Here is a 25,963-nt window from a genome sequence, read left to right as displayed (position 1 = left end):
CAGCCATGGAGAGAAAGGCAAACTCTGTGTTAGGGACTGAGAATAAAACAGCCGATATCACTATGGCCCAAGACAGATCTGTGGTGCGGCCCCATTTGGAAAACTCTGTAAAGTTATGGTCAAAAGATTCCAAAGAGCTGGAAAAAGTAAAGGTCAATGCAGGCAAGATCTTGAGGGGGTTGGAGCCCCTTTCCTAGGAGGAAAGGCTGAAGTGTCGGGAACTACCCTATTTAGAAAAGAGAGGACTACTGGGGGATATGATACAGGTTTATAAAAATATGTGTGGGGTGAAGAGAGTGGACAAAGAGACTGTTTCTTCCCCCCCCCCCCTCCCAAAAAAACTCGAGGGCATCCAATGAAACTGATGGGCAGGAAGTTCAGAACAGGCAAACGGAAAAGCCACATTCCACAGAGAATGATGAAAACGTGGGATTCACAGCCAGAGGATGCCGTGTTGGCCAGAGGAATAAACAGTCTTAAAAGGGGATTAGGCAGATTCGTGGAGGACAGGTCAAACGGGGGCTCCTAGCCATGGTGACTGTGGGGAACCTCCACGTTCAGAGGATTCGAGCCTCTGAACCTCCACGTTCAGAGGATTTGAACGAATAGCAGTGCTAGGAGGCAGAATCAGGGGAATCCAGAGGAACTGGCTGGCCCCTGTGTGAGGCAGGAGGCTGGACTAGTTGGACCCTTGCTGGTCAGACCCAGATCTGCTGAAGTTCTTATGTTTTTTTTTCCCCAGGCCTCCCTGGAAAGTAACCTCTGTGAATAAGACCTATTACAGGTAAGTGGTTTTTTGTGGTCTGCTGCAGATGAGGGGAAGGGAAGAGCTGGCTTTCTGCAACATTCCTCAACCCCCGGCCCCAGCCCTGTTCTGTCCTCCGTTCTGCAGTCTCTCCAGGAGAAGTGGGGTGAAAAGGGCTTCTGAGGAACCAGATGGATGGGCTGAGAGCAGTGGTCAGGAAGACATATAACTGCTGAGCCTCTGTCCATTATTTTTGACAATTCTTGAAGAACAGGTGAAGTGCCAGGAGATTGGAGACGGGCAAAAGTAGTCCCCATCTTCAAGAAGGGGAAAGAGTAGGATCTGGGTAACTACCAACCTATCAGCTTGATATTTATAGCTGGCAAAATTTTGGAACAAATCATCAAAAACTCAGTCCTTGAGCAGCTGGAACAGAGAGATGTGATTTCTAAGACTCAGCATGGGTTTCACAAGAACAAGTCATGTCAGACTAACCATATCTCTTTATTTTAGAAAACTACTATCTTGCTAGATCATGGGAATGCTGTGAACATAGTTAACCTTGATTTTAGTAAGGCTTTGGATAAGGCTCCCCATGATATTCTTATTGACAAGTTGTTAAAATGCAGTACTAATTCTATTACTGTTAGGTGGATTAAGAACTGATTTACAGATGGCACCCAAAGGGTGCTTGTAAATGGTTCATCGTCTTCTTGGAGAGGAGTGACGAATGGAGGGCCTCAGTGATCTGTCCTGGGCCCTCTGTTGTTCAACATATTCATCAATGATTTGGATAAAGGAATAGAGAGGGTCCTTATTAAATTTTCAGGTGATTCTGAACTGAGAGGGGTAGCAGAAGACAATCAGAATACAAGTTGATTTTGACAGGCTAGAAAATTGGACTAAAAGGAATAAAATGAATTTCAACAGTGATAAATGTAAAGTTCTTCATTTAGGTAGGAAATTCAAATGCATCACTATAGGATGGGTGGGACTTGTCTTGGCAGTAGTACGTATGAAAAGGATTTGGGAGACTTAGTAGACCAGACACATGAACATGAGTCAGCAGTATGACTCAGTAGGTCAAAAGACAAATGGGATTTGGGGCTATATTTTAAAAAGTGCCCAGATCACACAAGGTAATGTTACCACTTTACTCTGCTCTGGTTAGAGCTCACTTGGAGTACTGTGGTCAGTTTCGGGCATCACAACTGAAGACAGATTTAGAGAAACTGGAGTGTGTCCAGAGAGGGGATACAAAGATGGTGAGGGGTTTCGGGAGCTTGGAATGTTTAGCCTAGAGAGGAGACGACTGAGAGGGGATCTGACAACCATCTTCAAGGATTTAAAAGGCTGCCATGTAGAGGATGGGATAGAGTTGTTTTCTGTTACCCAAGAGAGTTGGACCAGAACCCATGGGTTGAAATTCATGTAAAAATCTTTTCAGCTAAATCATAGAATCATAGAGTTGGAAGGGGCCATGCAGGCCATCTTAGTCCAACCCCCTGCTCAACGCAGGATTAGCCCTAAGCATCCTAAAGCATCCAAGAAAAGTGTGTATCCAGCCTTTGCTTGAAGACTGCCAGTGAGGGGGAGCTCACCACCTCCTTAGCCAGCCTATTCCACTGCTGAACTACTCTGACTGTGAAAATTTTTTTCCTGATATCTAGCCTATATCGCTGTACTTGAAGTTTAAACCCATTACTGCGTGTCCTCTCTTCTGCAGCCAACAGAAACAGCATCCTGCCCTATTCCAAGTGACAACCTTTCAAATAATTAAAGAGGGCTATCATGTCCCCTCTTAACCTCCTTTTCTCCAGGCTGAACATTCCCAAGTCCCTCAACCTATCTTCATAGGGCTTGGTCCCTTGGCCCCAGATCATCTTCATCGCTCTCCTCTGTACCCTTTCAATTTTATCTACGTCCTTCTTGAAGTGAGGCCTCCAGAACTGCACACAGTACTCCAGGTGTGGTCTGACCAGTGCCGTATACAATGGGACTATGACATCTTGTGATTTTGATGTGATGCCCCTGTTGATACAGCCCAAAATGGCATTCGCCTTTTTTACCACTGCATCACACTGCCTGCTCATGTTTAGTTTACAATCCACAAGTACTCCAAGGTCTCGTTCACACACAGTGTTACCTAGAAGCGTATCCCCCATCCAGAAGGCATGCTTTTCATTTTTCTGACCCAGATGCAGAACTTTACACTTATCTTTATTAAATTGCATCATGTTCTCATTTGCCCATTTTTCCATTATGTTCAGATCTCGTTGAACTCTGTCTCTATCTTCCGGAGTATTTGCCAGTCCTCCCAATTTGGTGTCATCTGCAAACTTGATGAGTAGTCCCTCCACCCCCTCATCTAAATCATTAATAAATACGTTAAAAAGTACCGGGCCAAGCACCGAGCTCTGAGGTACCCCGCTACTCACCTCTCTCCAATCTGATGAAACACTATTGACAACAACTCTTTGAGTGCGGTTCTCTAACCAATGCCCTATCCATCTGACTATCTGAAAATCCAGATTGCAGTCCTTCAATTTATCCATCAGAACATCATGGGGAACCTTGTCAAAAGCTTTACTAAAATCCAAGTAAACGACATCAACCGAATTTCCCCGATCCAGCAAACCTGTTACTTGGTCAGAAAAGGAAACCAGGTTGGTCTGGCAAGACCTGTTGGAGACAAATCCATGCTGACTTCCTTGGATCACCAAATTGTCCTCCAGATGTTTGCAGATCGCTCCCTTTAATATCTGCTCCATTATCTTCCCCACAACAGAGGTCAGACTCACTGGTCTGTAGTTTCCCGGGTCATCCTTCCTCCCTTTTTTGAAGATTGGAATAACGTTTGCTCTCTTCCAGTCCTCCAGGACATCTCCAGTCCTTAAAGAGGTCCCGAAGATGATGGACAAGGGCTGTGCAATTTCTCTGGAAAGTTCTTTGAGTACTCTCGGGTGCATTTCATCCAGCCCAGGGGACTTGAACTCATCCAGTGCAGCTAAATGCCTCTCGACAACCTCTCTATCCATGTTAACCTGCCACTCAGACACTATCCTTTGGCTACTGCTATCTCTAGATGTGCCTAAACCCTTTGACCTGTGGGGAAAAAACAGATGTAAAATAGGCACTAAGCCTTTCTGCTTTCTTTGCATCTTCCGTTAGAGTTTGTCCATCCGCACCCAACAGTGGGCCTATTGCCTCCTTTACTTTATGTTTGCTCCTCACATAACTGAAAAATCTTTTCTTGTTACAATGGGCTTAATAATTGATTGAGCATGCAATAGCTCTTGTTTGAGTAGCGCCCACCCTTCACATGCTTCCTTTCCCTTCCAGCATTCTCGTCCATGGTATGACACTCATTGTGTCTCTGAGTTTATTAAAGTTTGCCCTACGAAAATCCAACATCTGCGTCTGGCTACAAGCTTCCTTGGCTCCCCATCTCAAAAGGAATTCTATGAGGACATGGTCACTTCCCCCTAGGGTCCCCACCTCCTTCACCTCATCCACCAACTCTTGCCTGTTGGTCAGTATTAAGTCCAGTATGGCTGAACCTCTTGTGGGTTCCTCTACCATTTGATAAATGAAATTGTCAGCCAGGCAGGTCAGAAAGTTGCATGACTGAGGACGCTTCGCAGAGTTTGTTTCCCAGCACACATCTGGGACATTGAAGTCACCCTATGCATGACACTCACATCCCAATCGCTCTTCTACTGTCACCTGCCACCCCTTTGCCTTCGCAGAATCAGCCTCTCTGTCAGATGGCTCTCCAGCCTTTGTTTAAAAATTTCCAAAGATGGAGAAACCACCACCTCCTGAGGAAGTCTGTTCCACTGAGAAAAAGCTCTAACTGTCAGGAACTTCTTCCGGATGTTTAGATAAAGTTTCTTTTGAATTAATTTCATCCCATTCATTCTGGTCTTTTCCTCTGGGGCAAGAGAGAACAATTCTCTGGGAAATTGAAGTCAGCCATGATGACAAGGTTCTGACGCTTGGATATTTTCTCAAGCTGCTCACAAAGTGCAGCATCCACATCCTCTCGTTGGTCAGGCGGTCGGTAGCAGACACCAACCACCACACTGTTTGTTTTCCCCTCGCTTATTTTCACCCAGATGCTTTCCACTGTAGATATGCTCTCCTTCACTAGAATTTCCTGACAGGTAAGCCCTTTCCTCACATACAGTGCCACTCCTCCACCTCTTCGATCTATTCTGTTTTTCCTGAACAGTTCATATCCATCCAGTATTACATTCCAGTCAAGAGAATCATTCCACCAAGTTTCTGTGATGCCTACTATTTCCATTTCCATCAGCATGATGCCCTCCTCTGGACACGCTCCAATTTGTCTACATCCCTCTTCAGCTGGGGTGCCTAAAACTTAACACAGGACTCCAAGTGAGATCTAACCAGAGCAGAGTTAAGTGGTCCCATCACGTGATCTGGACACTATACTTCTTTTAATACAGCCCAAAATCCCGTTTGCCTTTTTAGTTACCGAGCTACCGGGATCCAAAGGCTGTTCTCAGGATTTAACCTTGCAGTCTCCCTCCCTTTTACCGGAGTCAGCCAACAGCACAAAGGTGGGTGGGGAAAGTCACACAGGCCCCTGCCAGACTGGAAGGATCCCAGGCCTTCCTTCCACAAGGTGACGCCTTCCCCCCTCCCCTATATGGTGGCTTGTGACTTCCCAATGAGGGCTCTTGAGGGCCCGGTCTTCCTTTTCCTTGGGGGAGGGCACTTCCAGACTCTGTATGAGAGGCTGCCATGGGGGCATTGTTGCAGTCTGTCATCTTCCTGGTGGAGGCAAGAGAGGACTCACACAGTGGTTCAAGGATGCAAAACTTCTCTGTCGCATGCCTGAGGATGCAAGGCTCCCCTGATGCCTTTCTAACACATGAGTGGCCCTCAACTTGTCCCCCAGTGTGGGCAGGCTGGATGTCCGGTGTGGCCAGGCCAGGCCCATGCTCTGCTGCCCGAGCCTCCCTGCCTTCTTTCTTTTTCACTCCTGCACTGCACAGGATTCCGAAGAGGCGTCGGGACATTTCTGCAGTGATGACCGTGCTAGGCCATGGCTTCCCCAACGCATCCTCTCCAGACACCCTCGGCAGCACGGCCAGCCTGAACCGCACGGAAGCTGACGTGAAAGTTGAGACTGATTTCCGTATCTTTGAAGATAAAGTGGTTCGGGATCGGACCGTCATTTCTCACCTGCGCCACTTCACAGAGTACCGCATTGACATCCACGCCTGCAACCACGCTGCCCAGACGGTGGGCTGCAGTGCTGCCACCTTTGTCTTTGCGAGGACCATGCCAGAGCGTAAGCGCTGGGCCCAGAGGCAGGGGCGGCGTGCCACTTCTCCCTGAGAACCTCCTTATCCCCCTTGCGTCTTTCTTTGCCTGACTGGGGCAGAGTCTGCACTTATTTTGTTTATTCCATTGTCAATCCTGTTGAATTCAGATTGCTTTGAACTCGGGTCTTCCTCTCCCCCCCTCCTCCCCATTGAAACAGGAAAGTCTTCTGCACGTGGTTGGGGAGGCTCAGAAGGTGGGGGGGGGGAGCCGAGCTTCTTTCTTCCTTTTCTTGAAGGGTGGGGGGAAGAGGAGCCAGGCAGGAAGCCTCTTTCTTTTCTTGGAGGGGAGGGGGAGAGGATCGAAAAAGGCAGAGGAGGGAAGAAAAATCCAGGGCCGACAGAAATCGAGAGAAATTAGGGGCTTCTCCTTTAAGGCAAGCATGTCACATGACCAGGTGTAGCCAATCAGAGGTTCTCTACCATGGAGCTTTCTTTCCCAATCTGGATATTGAGGATTAACAGCACTCTGAGATATCAAACAATAAAGGTAGGGTCACTCTGGGGTGTAAACTGCACGGAGCTTTTATTCCAACCCCAGATCGATTCAGTCCCTGCCCTCTACACAGAATGTGATTTCCGTTTGGATTTTGGGTGATTTAAATTTTCCTTCTGCAGCAAGAAGGATTGATCCGGAGTGACCCTACCTTTATTGTGCAATCCTCTCCCACTCCCCTCCAAGAAAAGAAAGAGGCTCCCTGCCTGGCTTCTCTCTCCCCCCACTTCAAGAAAAGAAAGAAAGAGGCTTGGCTCCCCCCCCCCCCCACCTTCTGAACTACCCTAACCACGTGCAGAAGACTTTCCTGTTTCAATGGGGAAGGGGGGAGAGGAAGACTCGAGTTCAAAGCGATCTGAATTCAACAGGATTGACAATGGAATAAACAAAGTAAGTGCAGACTCTGCCCGGATCAATCCTTCTTGCTGCAGAAGGAAAATTAAAATCGCCCAAAATCCAAATGGAAATCGCATTCTGTGTAGAGGACAGGGACTGAATCGATCTGGGGTTGGAATAAAAGCTCCGTGCAGTTAACACCCAGGACTCCAGGCAGATGAATGAGTCAACGCTGTCCACAGCATGGGGGCATCCAATAGACAGGGCAGTCGAGTTTGGCTCGCTGAGAAAGCACCAATGACATAGTGGCAAAAACTGCATCGTAGTGATAGCACAGTAGTCGTCATAGGAGCTGTGGCCTGGCCTAGTGCAGCCTGGTCTTGTCAGAGCTTGGAAGCTGGGGGGCGGGGGGCGGCGGGGGGGATGGTGCTTGGAAGGGAGACCACCAGGAATGGCTCTGCAGGGGAAGGGAACAGAGCTTGATTCCAGGGACAGTTTTAAGGCCAACAAAGCTTGTTTCTGGGTAATTCTGCAGAAGTGTGCATGCCCTCAGAATCCAGGGTAAAACTGTGTCAGTCTCAGAAGTGGCTGACTGGTCTCAAGAGCTTGTTCTGTTGCCTGACCCCCACCTGGACCTGTTTGCAGAGGAAGGCCATGCTGCCAGCCCTCAGCTGCCTCCCCCCCCCCCCACACACACACCCTGTCTGCCTGCAGCGTAGGGTTGGAGGCCGTGGTCAGTGGCCAAGGCTGCTTCCTTCCACTGGGACAGCCAGGCTGCCTCCGAGCAGGGGGAATCTGCAACTGTCCATCCAGTGGTGGCTGCCCTGGTGGAGCAGGCTTCCTGAGGCCCACCGGCACACCCTACCCCCCCCCCCCCCACACACCTCTGTCTCTCACAAAACGTTCAGCAAAACAGCACCAGGTCAGAGGTTGCTCTGCAGAAGAGCACTTTGGAAGGAGACCCTCGTGATGCCTCCCCCGATGGTCCTGTTGCCGTCAATAGATGGCTTACTCACTCGGGGGGGGGGGTCTTGTGTCCCCCTGGCCCACGCAGGCATTGTGGTGTCTTACTAAGCAGCTGTGCCCTTTTGATAACAGGACGGGAGCCTGCCTCACAGCCACTGACTGACTGATACGCTCATGAACGTTTTCAAGGCAGGAAGCTCGGAGGAGAGATTGGAAGGCCTGAAAACACCCACGAAGAGATAAAATGCTTTTCAGGACAAGGCTTTTCTCACTCAAAATATTTAGCATGAAAATGATGCTGTAGCCCAGCCCAATTCCCAGTTTGTGTGCTGTAGACACCCACAACACATTCCCAGGGAGAGATCTAGTATTACTATTATCATTTACACACGATGAAGAACAATGGCTATGCCCTAATGTGTTTGATGACAAGACATTATTATGAGACTTTTCTGCCTAAGTGATGCATTTTCTTTCCTCTACTGCAAGAGGAGGCTTGATCGTTTCTTCCATCCTTACAAGGGGGTGGGGAATGGTGCGGCCCAGCCCCCAGGCCGCAGGTCTCAGAAGCTAAGCAGAGTCAGCATGTGGACAGGAGACCACCAAGGCACGCTTGGCCAAGGCAGGGAAAGGCAAGCTGCCCCTCCTTAACCCCTTGAGCCTTTTGACCTGCGCGCCTCCATTGTAAGGGAGGTGTTAAGGAATCCGACCCCCCCCCAGTTCCTGCTGGAATGTGCAACTTTCAGTTGACCCCATCAAGACAGGGGAGGACCGCTTCCTCTTCTGGACCTCCCCCCCCCCCCAGCCCCGGGACCTCCGTTTAGTAATTTAAAAATTCTTTCTCCCCCACTTCTCTTCTTGGCTTGAGTTCAGAGGTGTGTACATGCAGGTGACTCCTGTGTGAGCCCACCTTAACTCTCTTCCCCTCCCCTCCCCTTTCCTGGCCCCCCCTTCCCCCTTCAGCTCATGCAGACAATATTCCTGGCAATGTGACCTGGGAGCCAGCCAGCAAAAACAGCATCCACCTGAGATGGCAGGAGCCCAAGAATCCCAATGGCCTGATCCTGAAGTATGAGATCAAGTACACCTGGGAGAATGAGGTGAGGACCTGGGGGGGGAGGAGGCGGGACACCCAGCAGGACAACCCTCCTCCTTAGCTGTGCAGCCGCAAGTCCCTAGCCCCTCCCTCCACCCCCCACCCCCGGTTTGCCATCACCCAAGCAGGGGTGAGGCTTGGTCTTGCTCAGGTTCTCTCCCTCCCTTTTGTGCAGAAAGTGGCCACTGTGGTTTGTGTGTCCCGCCACCGCTATTCATCCCACGGAGGCTACCACCTTGCTCTACTGCAGCCGGGGAATTATTCTGCCAAGGTCCGAGCCACCTCCCTGGCGGGGAACGGATCATGGACTGGAGCCATCAAGTTCTACATTCCCGGGTCAGGTAGGAAATGGGGAACTCTGAAATCAGAATTCGAAGAACGCCCAGTGCTATCTTAAGAGCCTGGGTCACTGACAGCAGGGGGATCAATTGAGTGATGGAGCAGAGTGGTTCTCTCTTGCCCCAGAGGACGGACCAGATCCAATGGGATTAAATTAATGCAAAAGACATTCCATCTAAACATCTGGAAGAAGTTCCTGACAGGCTTCCTCAGGAGGTGGTGGGTTCTACATCTTTGGAAATTTTTTCACAGAGGCTGGATAGCCATCTGATAGAGAGGCTGATTCTATGAAGGTTCAAAAGGGTGGCAGGTGACAGTGGGTGAGCAATAGGGTTGTGAGTGTCCTGCATAGTGCAGGGGGTTGGACTAGATGACCCAGGAGGTCCCTTCCAACTGTATTATTCTATAACTAGATATTAATCCCGCTGTAGGCAAAATACAAGAGCCTCTTGTGGCGCAGAGTGGTAGGGCAGCCGCCTGAAAGCTTTGCCCATGAGGTTGGGAGTTCGATCCCAGCAGCCGGCTCAAGGTTGACTCAGCCTTCCATCCTTCCAAGGTCGGTAAAATGAGTACCCAGCTTGCTGCTGGGGGGTAACGGTAATGACTGGGGAAGGCACTGGCAAACCACCCCGCATTGCCATGAAAACGCTAGCGGGCGTCACCCCAAGGGTCAGACATGACTCGGTGCTTGCACAGGGGATACCTTTACCTTTACCTTTAGGCAAAATACAGCGGGCGCTAGCGGGGTGGGTGGATGGATGGATGGGCACAAGGAAGGGAGAAAGAAAGAAAGAAAGAAAGAAAGAAAGAAAGAAAGAAAGAAAGAAAGAAAGAAAGAAAGAAAGAAGAGAGAGAGGCAGGAGAGAGAGAAATGAAGGAAGGAAGGAAGGAAGGAAGGAAGGAAGGAAGGAAGGAAGGAAGGAAGGAAGGAAGGAAGGAAGGAAGGAAGTGAATGCTGGGAGGAAGGCAGGCAGGCAGGTGCCATGTAAGGGGCTGGGGCCGGGGTGGAAGGGAGGGGGGAATGGCGGTGGTGGTTGGGCTTTGGGGGCTTGGGCATCACGCGGGGGAGGGGGAAAGCGGTGGCGTTTGGGGATTGGGGTCTTGGGTGATCGCGCGGGGTTGCGGGAAAGCAGCGGTAGTGGCATTTGGGAGGGGGTGCTTGGGAGGTGCTGGCCAGGGGGGGAAGGAGGTTGGGGCGGTGGAGGCAAAGGGTCCAGTGGCCGCAGCGAACCCCCCCAGCCCCATCCTCCCTGCTCAACGCAGGATCAGCCCTAAGCACCCTAAAGCATCCAAGAAAAGTGTGCATCCAACCTTTGCTTGAAGACTGCCAGTGAGGGGGAGCTCACCACCTCCTTAGGCAGCCTATTCCACTACTGAACTACTCTGACTGTGAAAATTTTTTTCCTGATATCTAGCCTATATCGTTGTACTTGTAGTTTAAACCTGCATATCCTTTACTGCATGCCCTTTCCTCTGCAGCCAACAGAAACAGCATCCTGCCCTCCTCCAAGTGACAACCTTTCAAATACTTAAAGAGGGCTATCATGTCCCCTCTCAACCTCCTTTTCTCCAGGCTGAACATTCCCAAGTCCCTCAACCTATCTTCATAACGCTTGGCCCCTTGGTGCAGGGGGTTGGACTAGATGAGTCAGGAGGTCCCTTCCAACTCTATGATTCTAAGCCTGTTCCATTGAGAAACCACTCTGTCAGGAACTTCCTCTGGAGGTTACAGAATGCCCTTTGCTACGAATAGTGTTGAAACTATCTTACTCTCTGTTAGGAAATTACTTCCTTATACCAAAGTTGTTTTTCAAAATATCAAGTCCCTTGATAAAGCCAAAGAGCGAAAAGCGTTGGGATTTATATAAAAGAACTATCTTGAAAGCCCATTAATAATAAATGGGCTTTGTGATCTCCCACAGCTGGAGCCGTTCCCGGGAGGCTGGCAAGCTGCATGCGCCTCCCGATTGGCTCCTTGGTCCCGGACTGACAATCGGAGAGACCAATCGGGATTGTCAGTCTGGGGCCAAGGGCCAATGGGCTCTGTTCCCCATCCTGGACTGAGCCCACCCCACACCCCTTAGCCTTTTATTTATACTGCTCCTGCAGAGCAGTGTAAAGATAAAGAAGAATGGAAGACTCCATAAAAGTCATGTTTGCATATTTGATTTGCCATATTGCTATCCCAGTGCCTCTGTACTTGCTCTGTATTTGTTCCTGAGAAATTACAGCCATCCACTCTAGGTGCTCAAGGACTGACTGTCTGCTGATTGGTTCTAAAATTTTGCCAGCTATAGACGTCAAGCTAATGGGTCAGAGTTACCTGGATCCTCCTTTTTCCCCTTCTTGAAGATGGGGACAGCATTTGCCCACTTCCAATCTTCTGTCACTTCACCTGTTCCCCAAGAATTCTCAAAAATAATGGACAGCCACCAGGCATCCTGTCCTCTCAACAGATACCCTGTGAGGCAGGTGGGACTGTAACAGCTTTGAGAGAACTGTGACTAGCTCAAGGTCAAGCAGCTGGCTGCATGTGGAGGAGTGGGTAATCCAACCTGGTTCCCCAGGTTAGAGGTTGCTGCCCTTCAACCTCAACACTGTCTCTTGGAGTGCTATGATCAGATTCCTTTGCCTGGAGGCCACACATCACCCCTGCCCTGTATAGAAGAAGAAGAAGAAGAAGAGTTGGTTCTTATATGCCGCTTTTCTCTACCCGAAGGAGTCTCAAAGCGGCTTGCAGTCGCCTTCCCTTTCTTCTCGCCAAAACAGACACCCTGAGAGGTGGGTGAGGCTGAGAGAGCAGTGATATCACAGAATCATAGAGTAGGAAGGGGTCAGACAGGCCATCTAGTCCAGCTCCCTGCTCAATGCAGGATCAGCCCAAAGCATCCTAAAGCAGGGGTAGTCAACCTGTGGTCCTCCAGATGTTAATGGACTACAATTCCCACGAATGCTGGCAGGGGCTCATGGGAATTGTAGTCCATGGACATCTGGAGGACCACAGGTTGACTACCCCTGTCCTAAAGCATCCAAGAAAAGTGTGTATCCAACCTCTCCTTGAAGACTCCCAGTGAAGACCCCCGATTGGCTCCTGCTTGGTCAGAAGAGTTTTATCAGCGCCATGGCGAGCCCAAGGTCACCCAGCTGGCTGCCTGTGGTGGAGTGCAGAACCGAATCTGGCATGCCAGATTAAATGTCCGCACTCCTAGCCACTACACCAAGCTGGCTCCGGACATATACGTGCCCACCCGTGGATGTTATTGGCTTCCTGAAGGCGCTGCAGGACCCAATGCAGGACCTGGCGGTTCAGTCTATGAGTTAGTTGATAACTGGCAACAGCCACTATTGACTCCCATTGAAGAGATCACACCCTCCATTCAGAATCCAGACAAAGTGGTGATGTGAAACAGAGGGAGTTGTGTGGTCTTGATGCCTTCCTTTCTCCCCCTCCCCCAAACCCCTCCCAAGTAGAGGAAGAGGAAGCGGGCAACTTCTACGTACTGCTGACCCTCACGCCTGTGGTGCTAATGGTGGCCGTCACCTCCCTGGCCGTCTTCGTCTTCTTGTACAACAAGAGAAGGTCAGCGATTCCTGGCAATGGCCTTGCCTCTCTTTCTCTGTCCAAGTGTGCATGTGTGTGTGTGTGTGTGTGTGTGTGTGAGAGAGAGAGAGAGAAAGAAGAGTTGGTACTTATAGCCACTTTTCTCTTACTGAAGGAGGCTCAAAGCGGCTTATTATCACCATTATTATTATTATTATTATTATTATTATTATTATTATTATTATTATTATTTATTTATTTATTTATTTATTTATTTATTTATTTATTATAGCCCACCACTCCCAATGGCTCGTGAGAGGTTACAACATGTATAAAACCCCCAATAAATGTCCCAATAAAATTCTACTAAAACCAACTAGAACAGTCCCAAAAAGTCTCGAAGTGGCTGCCTGTCTAAACAAACTTGCCTACTATCCACCAAGGGGGGGCATGGGGACGAAGACCATAAACCCGCCAAGAGTAACCAGGGAGGGGGGGTCCAGCTCTTCCTTAGTGCACTGACCTCAACCTAAGACCTGCCGGAAGAGCTCCATCCTACAGGCCCTGCGGAACGCCAAAAGCTCCCGCAGGGCCCATAGCTCTTCTGGGAGCTCATTCCACCAGGTAGGGGGCAGGACCAAAAAGGCCCTGGCCCTGGTCGAGGCCAGACGCGCTTCTCGGGGGTCGGGTATGACCAAAAATTCAAACCCGCAGAGCGGGGGCATAGGGCGAGAGGCGGTCCCTCAAGGATATTATAGTCTGCATAATGTTTCATGTAAGTTATAATGTTCTGTGTAAACCACCCAGAGCTGCAAAGAAATGGGTGGTATAGAAATCTAAATAAATAAAATAAATAAGTATGTGGGTCCCAGATTGCGCAGGCCCTTAAAGGTTAATAGCAGCACCTTGAACCAGAACCGGTAGCCAATGCAGCTGCCTCAGCACAGGCTGGATGTGGGCCCTCCAAGATTTCCCTGTGAAGGTCCTAGAAGCTGCATTTTGTACCAGCTGTAACTTCTGGACCAAGCCCAAGGGCAGGCCTCCGTAGAGCAAGTTACAGAAATCTATTCTGAAGGTGACCATTGCGTGGTTCACTGTGGCCAGATGTTCAGGAGACAGGTAGGTGAAGATGGAAAAATGCCTGGCTGGCTACCTTCTTGACCTGAGCCTCCAAAGTTAATGAAGCATCTAAGGTCACTCCCAAATTCTTGGCCTGGGACATGATGACCAGTTGCATCCCTGCCAGGGTTGGTAAACGCGTTTCCTGAGCCGCCCCCCTACCACCCAGTCATAGAACCTCCGTCTTGGAGGGGTAGAGTTTCAGGTGACTCTGCTCAAGCCCCCCTGCCACGGCAAGAAAACTTGATCTGGAGAAGTCAGGGGGGTGAGGCAGTAAATTCAGAACTACTCCTGGAGCAGCCAAAATGTGTGCCAAAAGCTTTAGTCATAATCACAGGATCACAGAATCATAGAGTTGGAAGGGGCCATACAGGCCATCTAGTCCAACCCCCTGCTCAATGCAGGATCAGCCCAAAGCATCCTAAAGCATCCAAGAAAAGTGTGTATCCAACCTTTGCTTGAAGACTGCCAGTGAGGGGGAGCTCACCACCTCCTTAGGCAGCCTATTCCACTGCTGAACTACTCTGACTGAAATTTTTTTTCCTGATATCTAGCCTATATCGTTGTACTTGTAGTTTAAACCCATTACTGCGTGTCCTCTCCTCTGCAGCCAACGGAAACAGCATCCTGCCCTCCTCCAAGTGACAACCTTTCAAATACTTAAAGAGGGCTATCATGTCCCCTCTCAACCTCCTTTTCTCCAGGCTGAACATTCCCAAGTCCCTCAACCTATCTTCATAGGGCTTGGTCCCTAGGCCCCAGATCATCTTCGTCGCTCTCCTCTGTACACTTTCAATTTTATCTACGTCCTTCTTGAAGTGAGGCTCCAGAACGGCACACAGTACTCCAGGTGTGGTCTGACCAGTGCCGTATACAATGGGACTATGCCATCTTGTGATTTTGATGTGATGCCCCTGTTGATGCAGCCCAAAATGGCATTTGCCTTTTTTACCGCTGCATCACACTGCCTGCTCATGTTTAGTTTACAATCCACAAGTACCCCAAGGTCTCGTTCACACACAGTGTTACCTAGAAGCGTATCCCATGTCCAGGAAGGCAGGATCGCTGAGGGAATGCCAAATGAAACAGGAAAGTCCTCATTTCTTGCCTCCCCCTCCAGGAGCCATGATGGATACCCCAATGGGGCGCTTTATGCCTCCGTCAATCCTGAGTATTTCAGCACCTCAAACAGTGAGTACAAGACATGTCTCCAGGCTAGTTTTGCCTTCAAGTCATTGGGGGCCTAAGGTTAGGGAGGAACAAAAGTAGTTCTGCTGGCTCAGATCACAAGTCCATCCAGCCCAGCATCCAGTTCTGCACAGCAGCCAACCAGCTGCCCTAGAGAGCCAAATGAAAGGGGCACAGAGGCCAAGTTCTTCCCTTGGGGTTGCCTCCCTGCACAGCCATTCAGTGGTTTACTGCCTCCGTTGATGGAGGTTCCCTTTGGACAGAGATCAGTGTGAGGAGAGAGTGGGCTGTGCTATGGTGGGAGAGGCCTGGCTAGTATATTTCATGCTGCTTTTGATGTGTGATATATTATTCATCAGTCTCACTGATGATACTTTTTGTGAGCTTTTCAAAGGTGAAGCCAGGGCATTATTTCAGTGGGGAAAGTGACCTCAGCAGCCCATCCTCCTGGTCTGGGACACAAGCGCTGCTGGGTTTTTCTGGCTCCCCAAGGCCAGAGTGGCTGGCTGGGTCTTGTGGGGCTCTTGTTGGTGTTGGTGGGATTTGCACGGAGGACCTTCCTTCTGACTGGACCTCAGCCCCTCTCCGGGGTGCCATGAGCCTGCCCCTTCCAGCTGGCCTGCTGCCGGGTCAGGCCTCTCCTCCCCAAGCACCCTCCCCTCTCTTTTCCTTGGGCTTTTCTTGGCCAGTGTACATTCCGGACGAGTGGGAGGTGCCCCGGGAGAAGATCACGGTGCTCCGAGAGCTGGGCCAGGGCTCCTTCGGGATGGTCTACGAAGGGATCGCCAAGGACCTGGAGCAGGAGGGCCAGGAGACAAGAGTCGCGCTGAAGACGGTCAATGAGACGGCCACCCGCAGGGAGAGCATTGAGTTCCTCAACGAGGCCTCTGTGATGAAGGCCTTCCGGTGCCACCACGTGGTGCGTAGGGAGTATCTGGATTCCAACTGCCAGCACACAGGCCCAGGGCCGGGGATGGAGTGGGGTGGGGGGTTGTAGAAAACCTGGAAACAAGTCCCAGGCAACTGTTTGCCAGCGACGGGAGAGGGGCTGATGTTGCCCCCGGCAGCCCAGGAAATGGGTGCTAGAGCTGCCCTCTGTGAATGCTAAGTGAGCTTTGGGCCCTTGGTAGTGATGCTGGCTTTTCCCTGGCTGTTCCTCAGGTTCGTCTCTTGGGCGTGGTCTCGCAGGGGCAGCCAGCTCTGGTCATCATGGAACTGATGACACGAGGAGATTTGAAGAGCTACCTCCGTTCCCTCAGGCCAGAAGCAGAGGTGGGTCTCCAGGATGCATCAAGGAATGGTTTGGCTGTCAAATTCAGAATTTTAGGAGACTTGAAAACTGGGCATGGGGGTGGGGGTTAGCTGCCTGTTTGTGTTGTAATAGCCATATATCTTAAAACAAAAATATGGATATATCCCAATGCAAAGATTTTTACTTCTTCTACCTTGGCACTGACCGGGACAGTTAGGATGGTGGGTGTCCAAGAAATTTTAGGGTCTCCATTGTTCCCCAGGCTGCCACCTGCGCCAGCACTGAGACTTTCTCCTAGCAATCTCTTCCCAGTGAAAATGGATCATGGGCCAGAATTAAAGGCCCTTGACCACGGTCCTGCCTCTCTTGCAGCTCAGCGGGTCTTTCAGGCCTGGTGCCAATGAGGGGCTCCCAGTGACCCAAGCTCTTCTGCCTCTCTCTTCTCTCCCCCCCCCCCCGGTTTTCTTTTAGAACAACCCTGGCCTGCCTCCCCCCTCACTGAAGGACATGATTCAGATGGCGGGTGAAATTGCTGATGGCATGGCCTACCTGAATGCCAAGAAGTTTGTTCACCGGGACCTGGCAGCCCGCAACTGCATGGTGTCCGAGGACTTTACCGTGAAGATTGGAGGTAGGCTGAGGGAAGAAGTGGAAGAGCCCCATAGGCACAGTGGGGCATTAGAAGGTGCAGAAGGGTCTTCTGGGCTGGGCTGTCTCCAATATGTAGATGACATCCAGCTCTACCTCCTGATGGACAGCTGGCTGGACTCTCCCCTAGAAACATTTGCCTGATGCTTGGAAGCAGTGTCCGGGTGGCTCAAGCAGAGCCACTTGAGACTCAATCCGGCCAAGACAGAGGTCCTGTGGCTGAGTAGAAGGGGGCAGGACCAGGGAGGGTGCTTCCCCGCCCTGGATAGGCTGCAGCTTGAGGCTGTACCCACAGCCAGGAACCTGGGGAGACACAGATCACCAGAGTAGACTGCAGCTTGAGGCTGTACCCACAGCCAGGAACCTGGGGAGACACAGATCACCAGAGTAGACTGCAGCTTGAGGCTGTACCCACAGCCAGGAACCTGGGGAGACACAGATCACCAGAGTAGACTGCAGCTTGAGGCTGTACCCACAGCCAGGAACCTGGGGAGACACAGATCACCAGAGTAGCTCAAGTGCAGGTTTTTAAGCACCTCACAGAAATGTTGATTCTGTGAATTTACAGTAAGACATTTCCAAGCTGGCGATGGCAAAAAGTTTTATTCAGATACGAAAATGAGGTTTTATACCTAGGAACTCGTTCTGAATTAAACTTTTTACCATCGCCAGCTTGGAAATCTCTTTCTGTGTATTCATCTTCGGCTGACGGGTCATCTCTGCTTGATTCTGTGAATTTAGGCAGATTGTCTTTGGGTGGGCAGAAGGGATGATGTGGATGCTTGGCTCGTGTGGCTCTTTCTTGCAAGCCCAGGGAAATGTCGATCACCTTTTTGGGTGTCTTTTCTGGCTGCTTCTTCCATGGGAGCCCTGCAGAGGCAGGGCCGTTGGGGGCAACACTGTGGGAGATGAGCAACAGGATGCATGAAATCATGGAATCCTAGAGTCAGAAGGGGGGGCCCCTAAAAGACACCAAGTCCAGCTCCCCGCTCAATGCAAGCAAGCTCTGTTAATCCACGCAGCTGCCTGGCAAGCTGGCAGGAGCCATCCCTGAGCTGCAGGCCAGGGCTAAGGCCCCCCTCTGCTAATCCTTACAGGCACTTCCCACAGCTCCCCGTAGCAGAAAGCCTCTGCCAGCGGCCAACAAGCAACGAGGCAGCTTGGACATGGCTGGCTTGCCACCAGGCAGGCTGCAGCAGGAGGGCTGGGGCCAGGGTTGGGGGGAGCTTGGTCCCAAATGTGATGCTCCCTAGGTTACCTGTGGGTCAGTTTCAGCTGCCCGGGCACCGGCTCTGCCCCTGCTGCATGCCCAGGAAGCCCAGAACAGCCCCCCCCCCACCCGTCCTTCTTGTGCTTCTGCCCCTGGATGTTGTGCTGGCCCCGGCTTTTACGAGCTCCCAGGCCCCCCACTTGGCTCTCCTGTCCACCCAGTGACCCTCTTCTTCTTGGTTCCTCCCTTCCTTCGGAAAGATTTTGGCATGACCAGAGACATCTATGAGACGGACTATTACCGCAAAGGTGGGAAAGGACTGCTGCCGGTCCGCTGGATGGCCCCGGAGTCCCTGAAGGATGGGATCTTCAACACGCAGTCTGACATCTGGTAGGTGTTTGCGGGGAGCAGGAGGAGCCGGCTGGGCCCACGGGGGGAAGGCCCCCTTGGAGGCCGCTCTGGCCTCCCTGCAAGCCATTCCAGGATGCTTGTGCTCCAGGAAAAGTGTGGGGGTGGAACTGGCCAAGCATCTGATCCCATCAAGGGTCAAGTCCTGAGGATTAGGCCCTTCCTGAAGAAAGCCCATGCCGGTGGGCCGTCACAGCCAGAAGGCTGCCCTGCGAGGCTAGGAGTCAGCAGTTGCTCTTTTGTCCTCTGACGACCCCCACCTCCAGCCTGAGCAGACGTCTTGGCCCTCCTGCACACCAGGCTGCAGAGAATGGATTCCAAGGGGGAGGGAAACCAGACGGAACCTTTCCTGCATAACCCCCACTCTGCTGCATGGATGGTCAGAGTTGTCCGTAGGTGGACATGCTTGCAGGTGGTGGTGGTGGTGGTGGGGTTCCATTAGCCTATGAGGTTTGGATCTGGAGTGTCATAACAGTGGCAGGTCACAGGCAAGACAGGGAGCCCTGGGTAACGTTCAAAGCCCTTTGCAGGTAGCCTGCTGGGACTCATGCTCCCTGGCACAGGGTCTCAAATGGCCAGCCATGGGGCTCTTTGCTGAAGACTCCGAGAAGGGATCTCACCATGAGCCAGGAACCAGGTAGATGTGTCCTCTAGGGGCTCCCTAGATGTGGCTGGGAAATCAGTGCCCAAGTGCCCACGGCCCAGTCCTGGTCTGGTCCATGGCCGTGAAAAACACGGGAAGCCCAGCCTCTCCCGCTGCTCTTTTGGGACCTACTGAAAAAACTGTTGGATACCTTAGTATGAATGATTGGGACGGAGATTCTGTATGGGCAACTGATACTAGAAGAGTTTCTCCAAAAGGCCTGCAGGCCATCATGAAGATGGGCTGACTGGTGTGTTGCCACCGGTCCTGGCAAGGTCTCCCAACACGGCACTTCACAGCCCCCTGGGGGCCGCTGCAGGGAGAAGGGGGTATCTAAGCTCCCTCTCCCTGTGTACGGCCGTCTTGCTCCAGAATGGGTCCCTGTGTCTCCAGGAACTGATCCTAAGTGTTCATGGTGGCCACATGTTCATCAAGTGAACACAGGAATAGTCTCTCCCAGCTTGGCAGAAGGAGGACAAGGCAAAGCCTGGGAGGGAAGCCAGGCCCAGAAGTCAACTGGAAATCCCTCCTGAGCTCCTTACCCCATGGCCAGGGAGGCTGACTTGGAATGCGGCCCAGGCCGATCACAGATGGACCTGGGCTGTATCTGGGTATGACAGGCCAACCCCTGAACATGGTGCTGAGGCCAGGGTCCTGCCGCGCCTGGGCTCCTTCCGCCAACTGGGGATGGGCTTTGCATTGAGGGTGGCCCCTCTCTTCTCTTGCAGGTCCTTCGGGGTGGTGTTGTGGGAGATCACGACGCTTGCCGAGCAGCCTTACCAGGGCATGTCCAATGAGCAGGTCTTGCGTTTTGTCATGGACAACGGTGTGCTGGAAAGGCCAGAGACTTGCCCTGAGAAACTGTGAGTGGCACCCTCCTTCTGAGCGGGGATCTCATGTGTGTGTGGGGAGGGGGGGTGAGAGGAGGGCACACTGGCCCTGCAGGGGTATTCCAGCGGCATTTCAGTACACCAGGGAGGGCAGCAGAGGACGTAGCTGAGGGCAAGCGCGACCAGGTCCATAGGGGAGGGTGAGAGGCCCCCTGGGCAGCCACATCCCCTGCCTAGGTGAGCCCGGGTCTCAGGGCCCCTCCCTCTTCTCTGTTTCCAGCCATGAACTGATGACCTGGTGCTGGCGACAGAACCCCCGTCTCCGCCCGACCTTCACCCAGATCCTGGAGAGCATCAAGGACGACATGAGCGCCCCCTTCCGTCAGCACGCCTTCTTCCACAGCACGGAGCACAAACGGCGTGCCTCCTGGGAGGTCGGGACGGACCAGCTGCTGGAGACGGTGGTGGAGGAGGAGGAGGAGTTGCTGCACTTGCCAGCCCCTTCCCTGGACTTCCTCCCCACCAGCAGCCCCCTGCTGGCCCTTGGCCTGTGCAGAGCTCCAGAGGACCCGCCGACAAACTGCTGCCATGCCAACGGGAAGCCCCGGCTCTGAAGCTGGGCTCTCGGGCGGATGGCTCTGGCCTCGCCCAGGACCCCCAGCCCAGGACCCCTCAACGCCTCTCGGTCTCCAGTTCTTCCTTTGGCAGGCCAAACACCACACACACAAACACCCTTCATGCGCGGGAGCCAATTGCAAGTGGGGGTCTCTCCCTGTTGCAGAGTGATCTGTATGGCTAGGGAACCCCCATTGGTGGCATGGAGGCTGTGGAGGAACTGCATGGCAGCACTCTTGGCAGCTCCGTCAGGGCGGCTGGCTGGGTGTGGGGTGGCCCCACAGACTCCTAAGGCTCCATGGTGGGAGTGGCTGTGGAGGGGCTGCCATCTGTGGCCAGTGGCGGAGGAAGCATCGAGGGGTGGTGAGGTGTCTGAGAAGGGCTGCAGACGCATCTTGGGGGTGGGGTGGGGTGGGGTGACAGCAGGCAGCCTGGCTCAAGGTGGCCCTGGGAGCCTAGGACCAAAATGCCTCTGGACGGAGGCTGCTCTCGGAACCCAACAAAGCTTGGATTCTGGGCCACTGAGACTTCTGGACTGAGGCTTGGAGGTGCCCCTCACCACAAAGGTGCTGTCCCCTAGCCATGCCCCCAGGCCGTCCTTCCCATGGGTGGGCAGCAGCCGTCGTCCCCCTCCACTCGGTTTCATCCAGCTCTTTAGTAGGTGGAGGGAAAAGTAAACAGCACTGTGGGTGGGGAGGTGCCAGCATCATGCGTGTTGTTTTGTGTGTTGCCTAAAGAGCAGGTGAAGGTCTATGGTGGGGGCCCTTAGTAGCATTCCCACATCCACTGAGCACAGACCACAGCCCTTCTGCGGACAACTCACACGGCTAGCAGGAAGACTGTCCTGGGCCCAGAGCCAGGGGCACACGCACACACACACGCACACACACTGCCCTCCGGATATGGGGCACGCGGCATGCCGGCACAGCTTCCCACTCCTGGTTTTGTTCCTCAGCAGAGCCTTGCTGTGGTGGGGCTAAAGTCCTATTGAAGACGGAGGAGAAGAGTGCGTATGGTGTGCAAGGGTGGCTTTTAAAATGCTTCTGCTTGTGACATTTCAGTGTGCGACACAACCTGTGTGTGTCTCCTCTCCCCCCTCCCACCCCATGCTGTGTAAGCAAGTAGAAGGTTGGCAGTGCCCACCTTTACTTAAGACATGGACAAACTGAGGCTTGGCCCAGAGAGAGCGACAGAGTCCCAGAAGAAAGCCGGCCACAGCCCTGATGCCAGGACAGCACCGAGGGCAGCAGGAGGATCTGCCCACACTACAAAATGCCCTTTGTTGAAGACCCAGTTCCTTTTGGGGGCAGTCAAGAGCCTGCTGGCTCTGCTGCCAAAATCAGCCCCTGGCAACAAGAGAGAGATGAGGATGATAAGATGCCAGCAGGGCATGGGAGAGGCACGGCTTAGCAGCAAAACGCCCAGTGCTGATTTGCAAGCAGACGGTCCGTCTCAATCCAAGAGAGGACCAGAAAGACCCTTCTTGGCCTAAGCGTCTGGAGGAGGACTGCCAGGTCACAGCAGACCCGTTCCCTCTGCCCTAGATGGGAGGAGGAGGAGGATCTTCATTCCACCCGGGCTGCTGAGAAGCCACCACAAGAAAGGTGCCCAAGGGAGTGCAGCCCACTTGCAAGCCTGAGGCAGGGGAATGCCACTTCTGACTGTGGCACGCACCAGGCTGGGGCTAAGGAGGCATCCTGCAGCCTCAGGCCTATGCCCTCCCACGGGTGTGTGGGGGGTGTCCCTCAGCAGTCCTGATGCTCAAGAGGAACTCCAGCCTGTAAAGCTTCCCCCCCCCCCCCGGCTCTGTGGGCTCTCCTCTCCCTCCCTAGACGGCGGGAGCCTTCCCAAACGGGCAGGGCTGTCCTTGCGGCCACATCCACAGCGTTGTCAAGGAGGTCTGCTGGCTCCCGTGAGGAGTTGCCACTCTGCGCGTGGTCTGCGGCTCAACCCTCAGGTGTGGCGGGACAGCCCGTCTGGGCCAGGTGCTGTTCTGGTGCTGGCAGGAGCAGGCAGCGCGGAAGGACGGACTGGCCTCATCGGTCCCGTCTCCTGCATGGGGGGGATGGGGAGTAGTGGCGAACGGGTGGCACATCGTAGTGGCTGGGGATGTGGCTGTTCTTCGGGGAATCGTAGTGGTTGGGGGGGATGTCAGGAGCTGCCTGCGAGACGCCACCTGCCCCCGGCAAGCCGTTTTCTGCAAGGGACAGAAGAAAAGCAAGAGGAGGGTGAGCGTTGGCTCCAAGGCTTGTCTCCCATCTGCCAGCCAGGGGGGGGGGGTCATGAATACTAACCCACCTCCCGACCTGGTCAAATATGAGGCCAGCTGACCCAGAGCCCCTTGGCCCTTGCCGGCACGCTCTCCTCAGGCCTGATGTGGCACCCGGAGGCACCCAAGACAGTGTGATGGCAATGCACCTTCCTGGTGCTGAGCCCAGGCCCAGATCCCCACGGGTGCCACAGCAACTCCCTGGGTCGCTCTCACTCAGCCTAACCTGCCTCAAAAGGTGGTGGTGGAGGGCAGAGCCATATTCTGCACCCACAGCTCCTCACAGGAAGGAAGAGCCGGGCAAGTGCAGCTGCCCCGGCCCTCTCACTTGGCAGGGCACGGTGCCACCTAGTCACAGGGAGACCTGCTCGGTAAGGTCCGATGGCCCCACACAAGCAGCATCTCGTGGCTCCCGAGGTTCTGCAGATAATCCCCCATGGCCCACCCGATGGCCTGGCCACCCGGGAACTGCGCGTCTGAGTTGTTGTTCTGGAAGCAGGACGGACAGAAGGAAATAGCACTCGACACAGAGAGCAATCAAAAGGTGGAATTGGACGCTGAGGATGTCATGATGGCCGGGGGGGGGGAAACAGCTGTAAAAGGGGGCTGGGCAGATTAAGAGAGAAGAAGTTGGCCAATGGTGACCAAGAGGAGCCTCCACAATCAGGCAGTAAACCTCTGAATCCCGGACCCAGGAGGAAACTGTAGGGGAAGACCTCAGCCCTTCGGCATGGTGGTTAAGAGTGGTGACTCTTACTCAGAATGCCGGGCTTGATTCCCCATTCCTCCTCCTCCACGTGCAGCCAGCTGGGTGACCTTGGATCTGTCACAGTTCTCTCCAAGTTCTCTCAGCCCCACCTCCCCCACAGGGTGCCTACTGTAGGGAGAGGAAGAGGAAGTGATCGGAAGCCACTTTGGGACTCCATTGGGCAGGCTTTCTCAACAGGCCTGGAAGTGGATGGAAGTTAATTCGTTTTCAAATTTGTTAAATGTTTATCAGGTGAAAGGCCATACATGCTCATGTCAACCCCCCCACCCACCCCAATGGCCAGTGATGGGCCTGGAGGGGGTGGGGAGAAGAGGAGCCCCAGGGGGGCGTGTACGCAGCTCTGCTTCCCAGCTCTATTCTGCACAATTGTGTCCCTTCTGGGGCTTCTCAAAGCCTAAGGAATGTTTCAGAGGTTCCTCAATGGTAAAATACTTGAGATAGGCTGCCCAAGGGTCATGAAAAGTGGGGTACAAGAAACCAGGTCCAAAAAAGAAAAGAGAAAACCCTGTTGGTGACCCTCCAGGTGGGCCTCTCTGAGAGACCACATGGACTCTTGGTGGCCTGATGCAGCCGGGCTGCTCTTCTCAGGTTCTTAAGCACATGCTGGATCCAATGAGGCAAAATGACCAGCAGCATGGCCTCGTGTTAGATGTTAAAACTTCTTCTGCCACGATCTATAGTCTCAATGCAGACCTGCTGGCAGGATCGTGGTGAGGGCCAAATGGGGAAGGGAGAGCCACACACTCTACTCTGAGGTTCTCTAAGGAAGGGGAGGATACAGATAAACGTCCGTGCGGTTTCTTCAGGCCTCTTGCTGCAAGACCGAGGTGCAGAATAAGGGTGTGCATTTGGTTTGGCAATACTAAAAAAAACACTAATCAATGTTGATTTGGGTTTTTCCCTGAGGTTTTAGCTGAGCCGTGAAGCCCTAGTTTGCAAATGTCAATTTTGTTTGGCTTTTGATGCGGGTGCCTGAATAACAGCCTGGAGCAGCTGATTGGCACGCACAAAACTCTCCAGGGACCAGTGGTTTGTCGGGCTGTGCAGGGGGCCAGTGCAAACAACCCTCCACCCCGCACAGCCCAAGCCGGCCTGGCAGAGAGGCTTCTCTCCATGGAACAGCAATGGGATGGGCTGTGTGTGTGTGTGTGTGGGGGGGGGGGTGTTTCAAATCGGCCATCCCCCCCCCCGGCCCCGCAGCCCAGCAGGCAGCTGATCCATGGAGAAGCCTCAAGGCCAGAGCGGCTTGGGCTGTGCGGGGCCAGGGTGTTGGACAGCTGGACAAACTGCTGATCCGTGGACAGAAGCCTTTCCATGGGTCAGCAGTGGGGTGCATCTAAATGCCTTGGAACTGAAAAAATTCGGTTTTCCTGAATTAAGGTGAGGCCAAATCCCAATACCGAAACTGGGATTCATGTGATTTGGGCTATGCCAAATTGGGATCAGGTCAATTCGACCTGAACCCAAAATAAACTTTTTCTTTCTTTTGCACATCCCTAGTGCAGAACAGTGACGGCTGGAGGACATATTGAAAACTCTGGGCCCTAAAACAGGCTCCCAAGCCCTTTCTGCAACCCAGGTACCTCCTTCCTCCTCCTCCTCCTCCTCCTCCTCCTCCGGGCTGTGGGCGGAGTCTTCGAAGAGCCCGATCTCTGCATAGGACATTTCCCGCTTGGCTGGAGCCCTCATCTCCATGTAGCTGCCCTCTGACGGCTTGCCGGCCAGGATGGGCAAGTCCTTTATCGTGGCATAGGGGTTCTCGCTGCTCAGGGAGCTGTTGCTGCAGCACAGGGCCTCCTCCTTGGCGCACTCTGCAGGGGAAAGGAGGGGAGAGGCAGATGGCAGGAGAGGGTGTGGGGAAGGCAAAAGGAGGCTGCAGGACCACCAGCCCCACCAGCCCGCTGCCAGTGGTCTTCAGGACGGCCCGGCATTAGACGATGAAGCCTCTGAGCGTGGGGCCGCTGCCAGGGCCTGTGCTTCTTTCTTATGCATCAAGCCCCCCCCAGTGTGCGCCCGAGAGCACGGCATTTCCTCCTCCTTTGAACAGGCTGCTGCACAAGGCCCTTCCACCACAGGCTGGCCCCCACAGAGACAACGGTGCCCCTGGTCTTGAGTGGAGAAGCCAGCCCTCTGAGTCCC

General features: G+C 53.0%; 2 protein-coding genes across 10 annotated transcripts in view; one reads left to right on the top strand and one right to left on the bottom strand.

Moving 5' to 3' along the window:
- Positions 1-21,566, top strand: part of INSRR (insulin receptor related receptor) — a 66,149-nt gene extending 44,583 nt beyond the window's left edge. Inside the window, exons 11-22 of one of the 2 annotated variants that reach the window (XM_077318608.1) lie at positions 743-784; positions 5,770-6,068; positions 8,861-8,997; positions 9,169-9,334; positions 12,804-12,912; positions 15,113-15,183; positions 15,870-16,099; positions 16,342-16,452; positions 16,904-17,063; positions 18,551-18,680; positions 20,070-20,204; positions 20,452-21,566. In XM_077318608.1, the coding sequence (XP_077174723.1) occupies positions 743-784; positions 5,770-6,068; positions 8,861-8,997; positions 9,169-9,334; positions 12,804-12,912; positions 15,113-15,183; positions 15,870-16,099; positions 16,342-16,452; positions 16,904-17,063; positions 18,551-18,680; positions 20,070-20,204; positions 20,452-20,785 (1,924 nt within the window). In that variant the 3' untranslated portion in view covers positions 20,786-21,566. Of the gene's footprint in view, positions 1-742; positions 785-5,769; positions 6,069-8,860; positions 8,998-9,168; positions 9,335-12,800; positions 12,913-15,112; positions 15,184-15,869; positions 16,100-16,341; positions 16,453-16,903; positions 17,064-18,550; positions 18,681-20,069; positions 20,205-20,451 lie in introns of both variants that reach the window. The other variant, XM_077318526.1, reaches the window with a different exon arrangement.
- A 233-nt stretch (positions 21,567-21,799) lies between these two features.
- PEAR1 (platelet endothelial aggregation receptor 1) overlaps positions 21,800-25,963 on the bottom strand; it is a 72,750-nt gene continuing 68,586 nt past the window's right edge. For all 8 annotated transcript variants that reach the window (XM_077318841.1, XM_077318907.1, XM_077318732.1 and 5 more), the window contains 2 exons: positions 25,408-25,635; positions 21,800-22,983 (listed from right to left, as the gene is read on the bottom strand). In XM_077318841.1, the coding sequence (XP_077174956.1) occupies positions 22,823-22,983; positions 25,408-25,635 (389 nt within the window). In that variant the 3' untranslated portion in view covers positions 21,800-22,822. The remainder of the gene's footprint in view (positions 22,984-25,407; positions 25,636-25,963) is intronic.

This window comes from Paroedura picta, chromosome 1, assembly GCF_049243985.1.
Source record: "Paroedura picta isolate Pp20150507F chromosome 1, Ppicta_v3.0, whole genome shotgun sequence".
NCBI lineage: Eukaryota > Metazoa > Chordata > Lepidosauria > Squamata > Gekkonidae > Paroedura > Paroedura picta.
The sequence above is the reverse complement of the archived record's forward strand: the minus strand, read 5'-3'. Positions and strand labels throughout refer to the sequence as shown.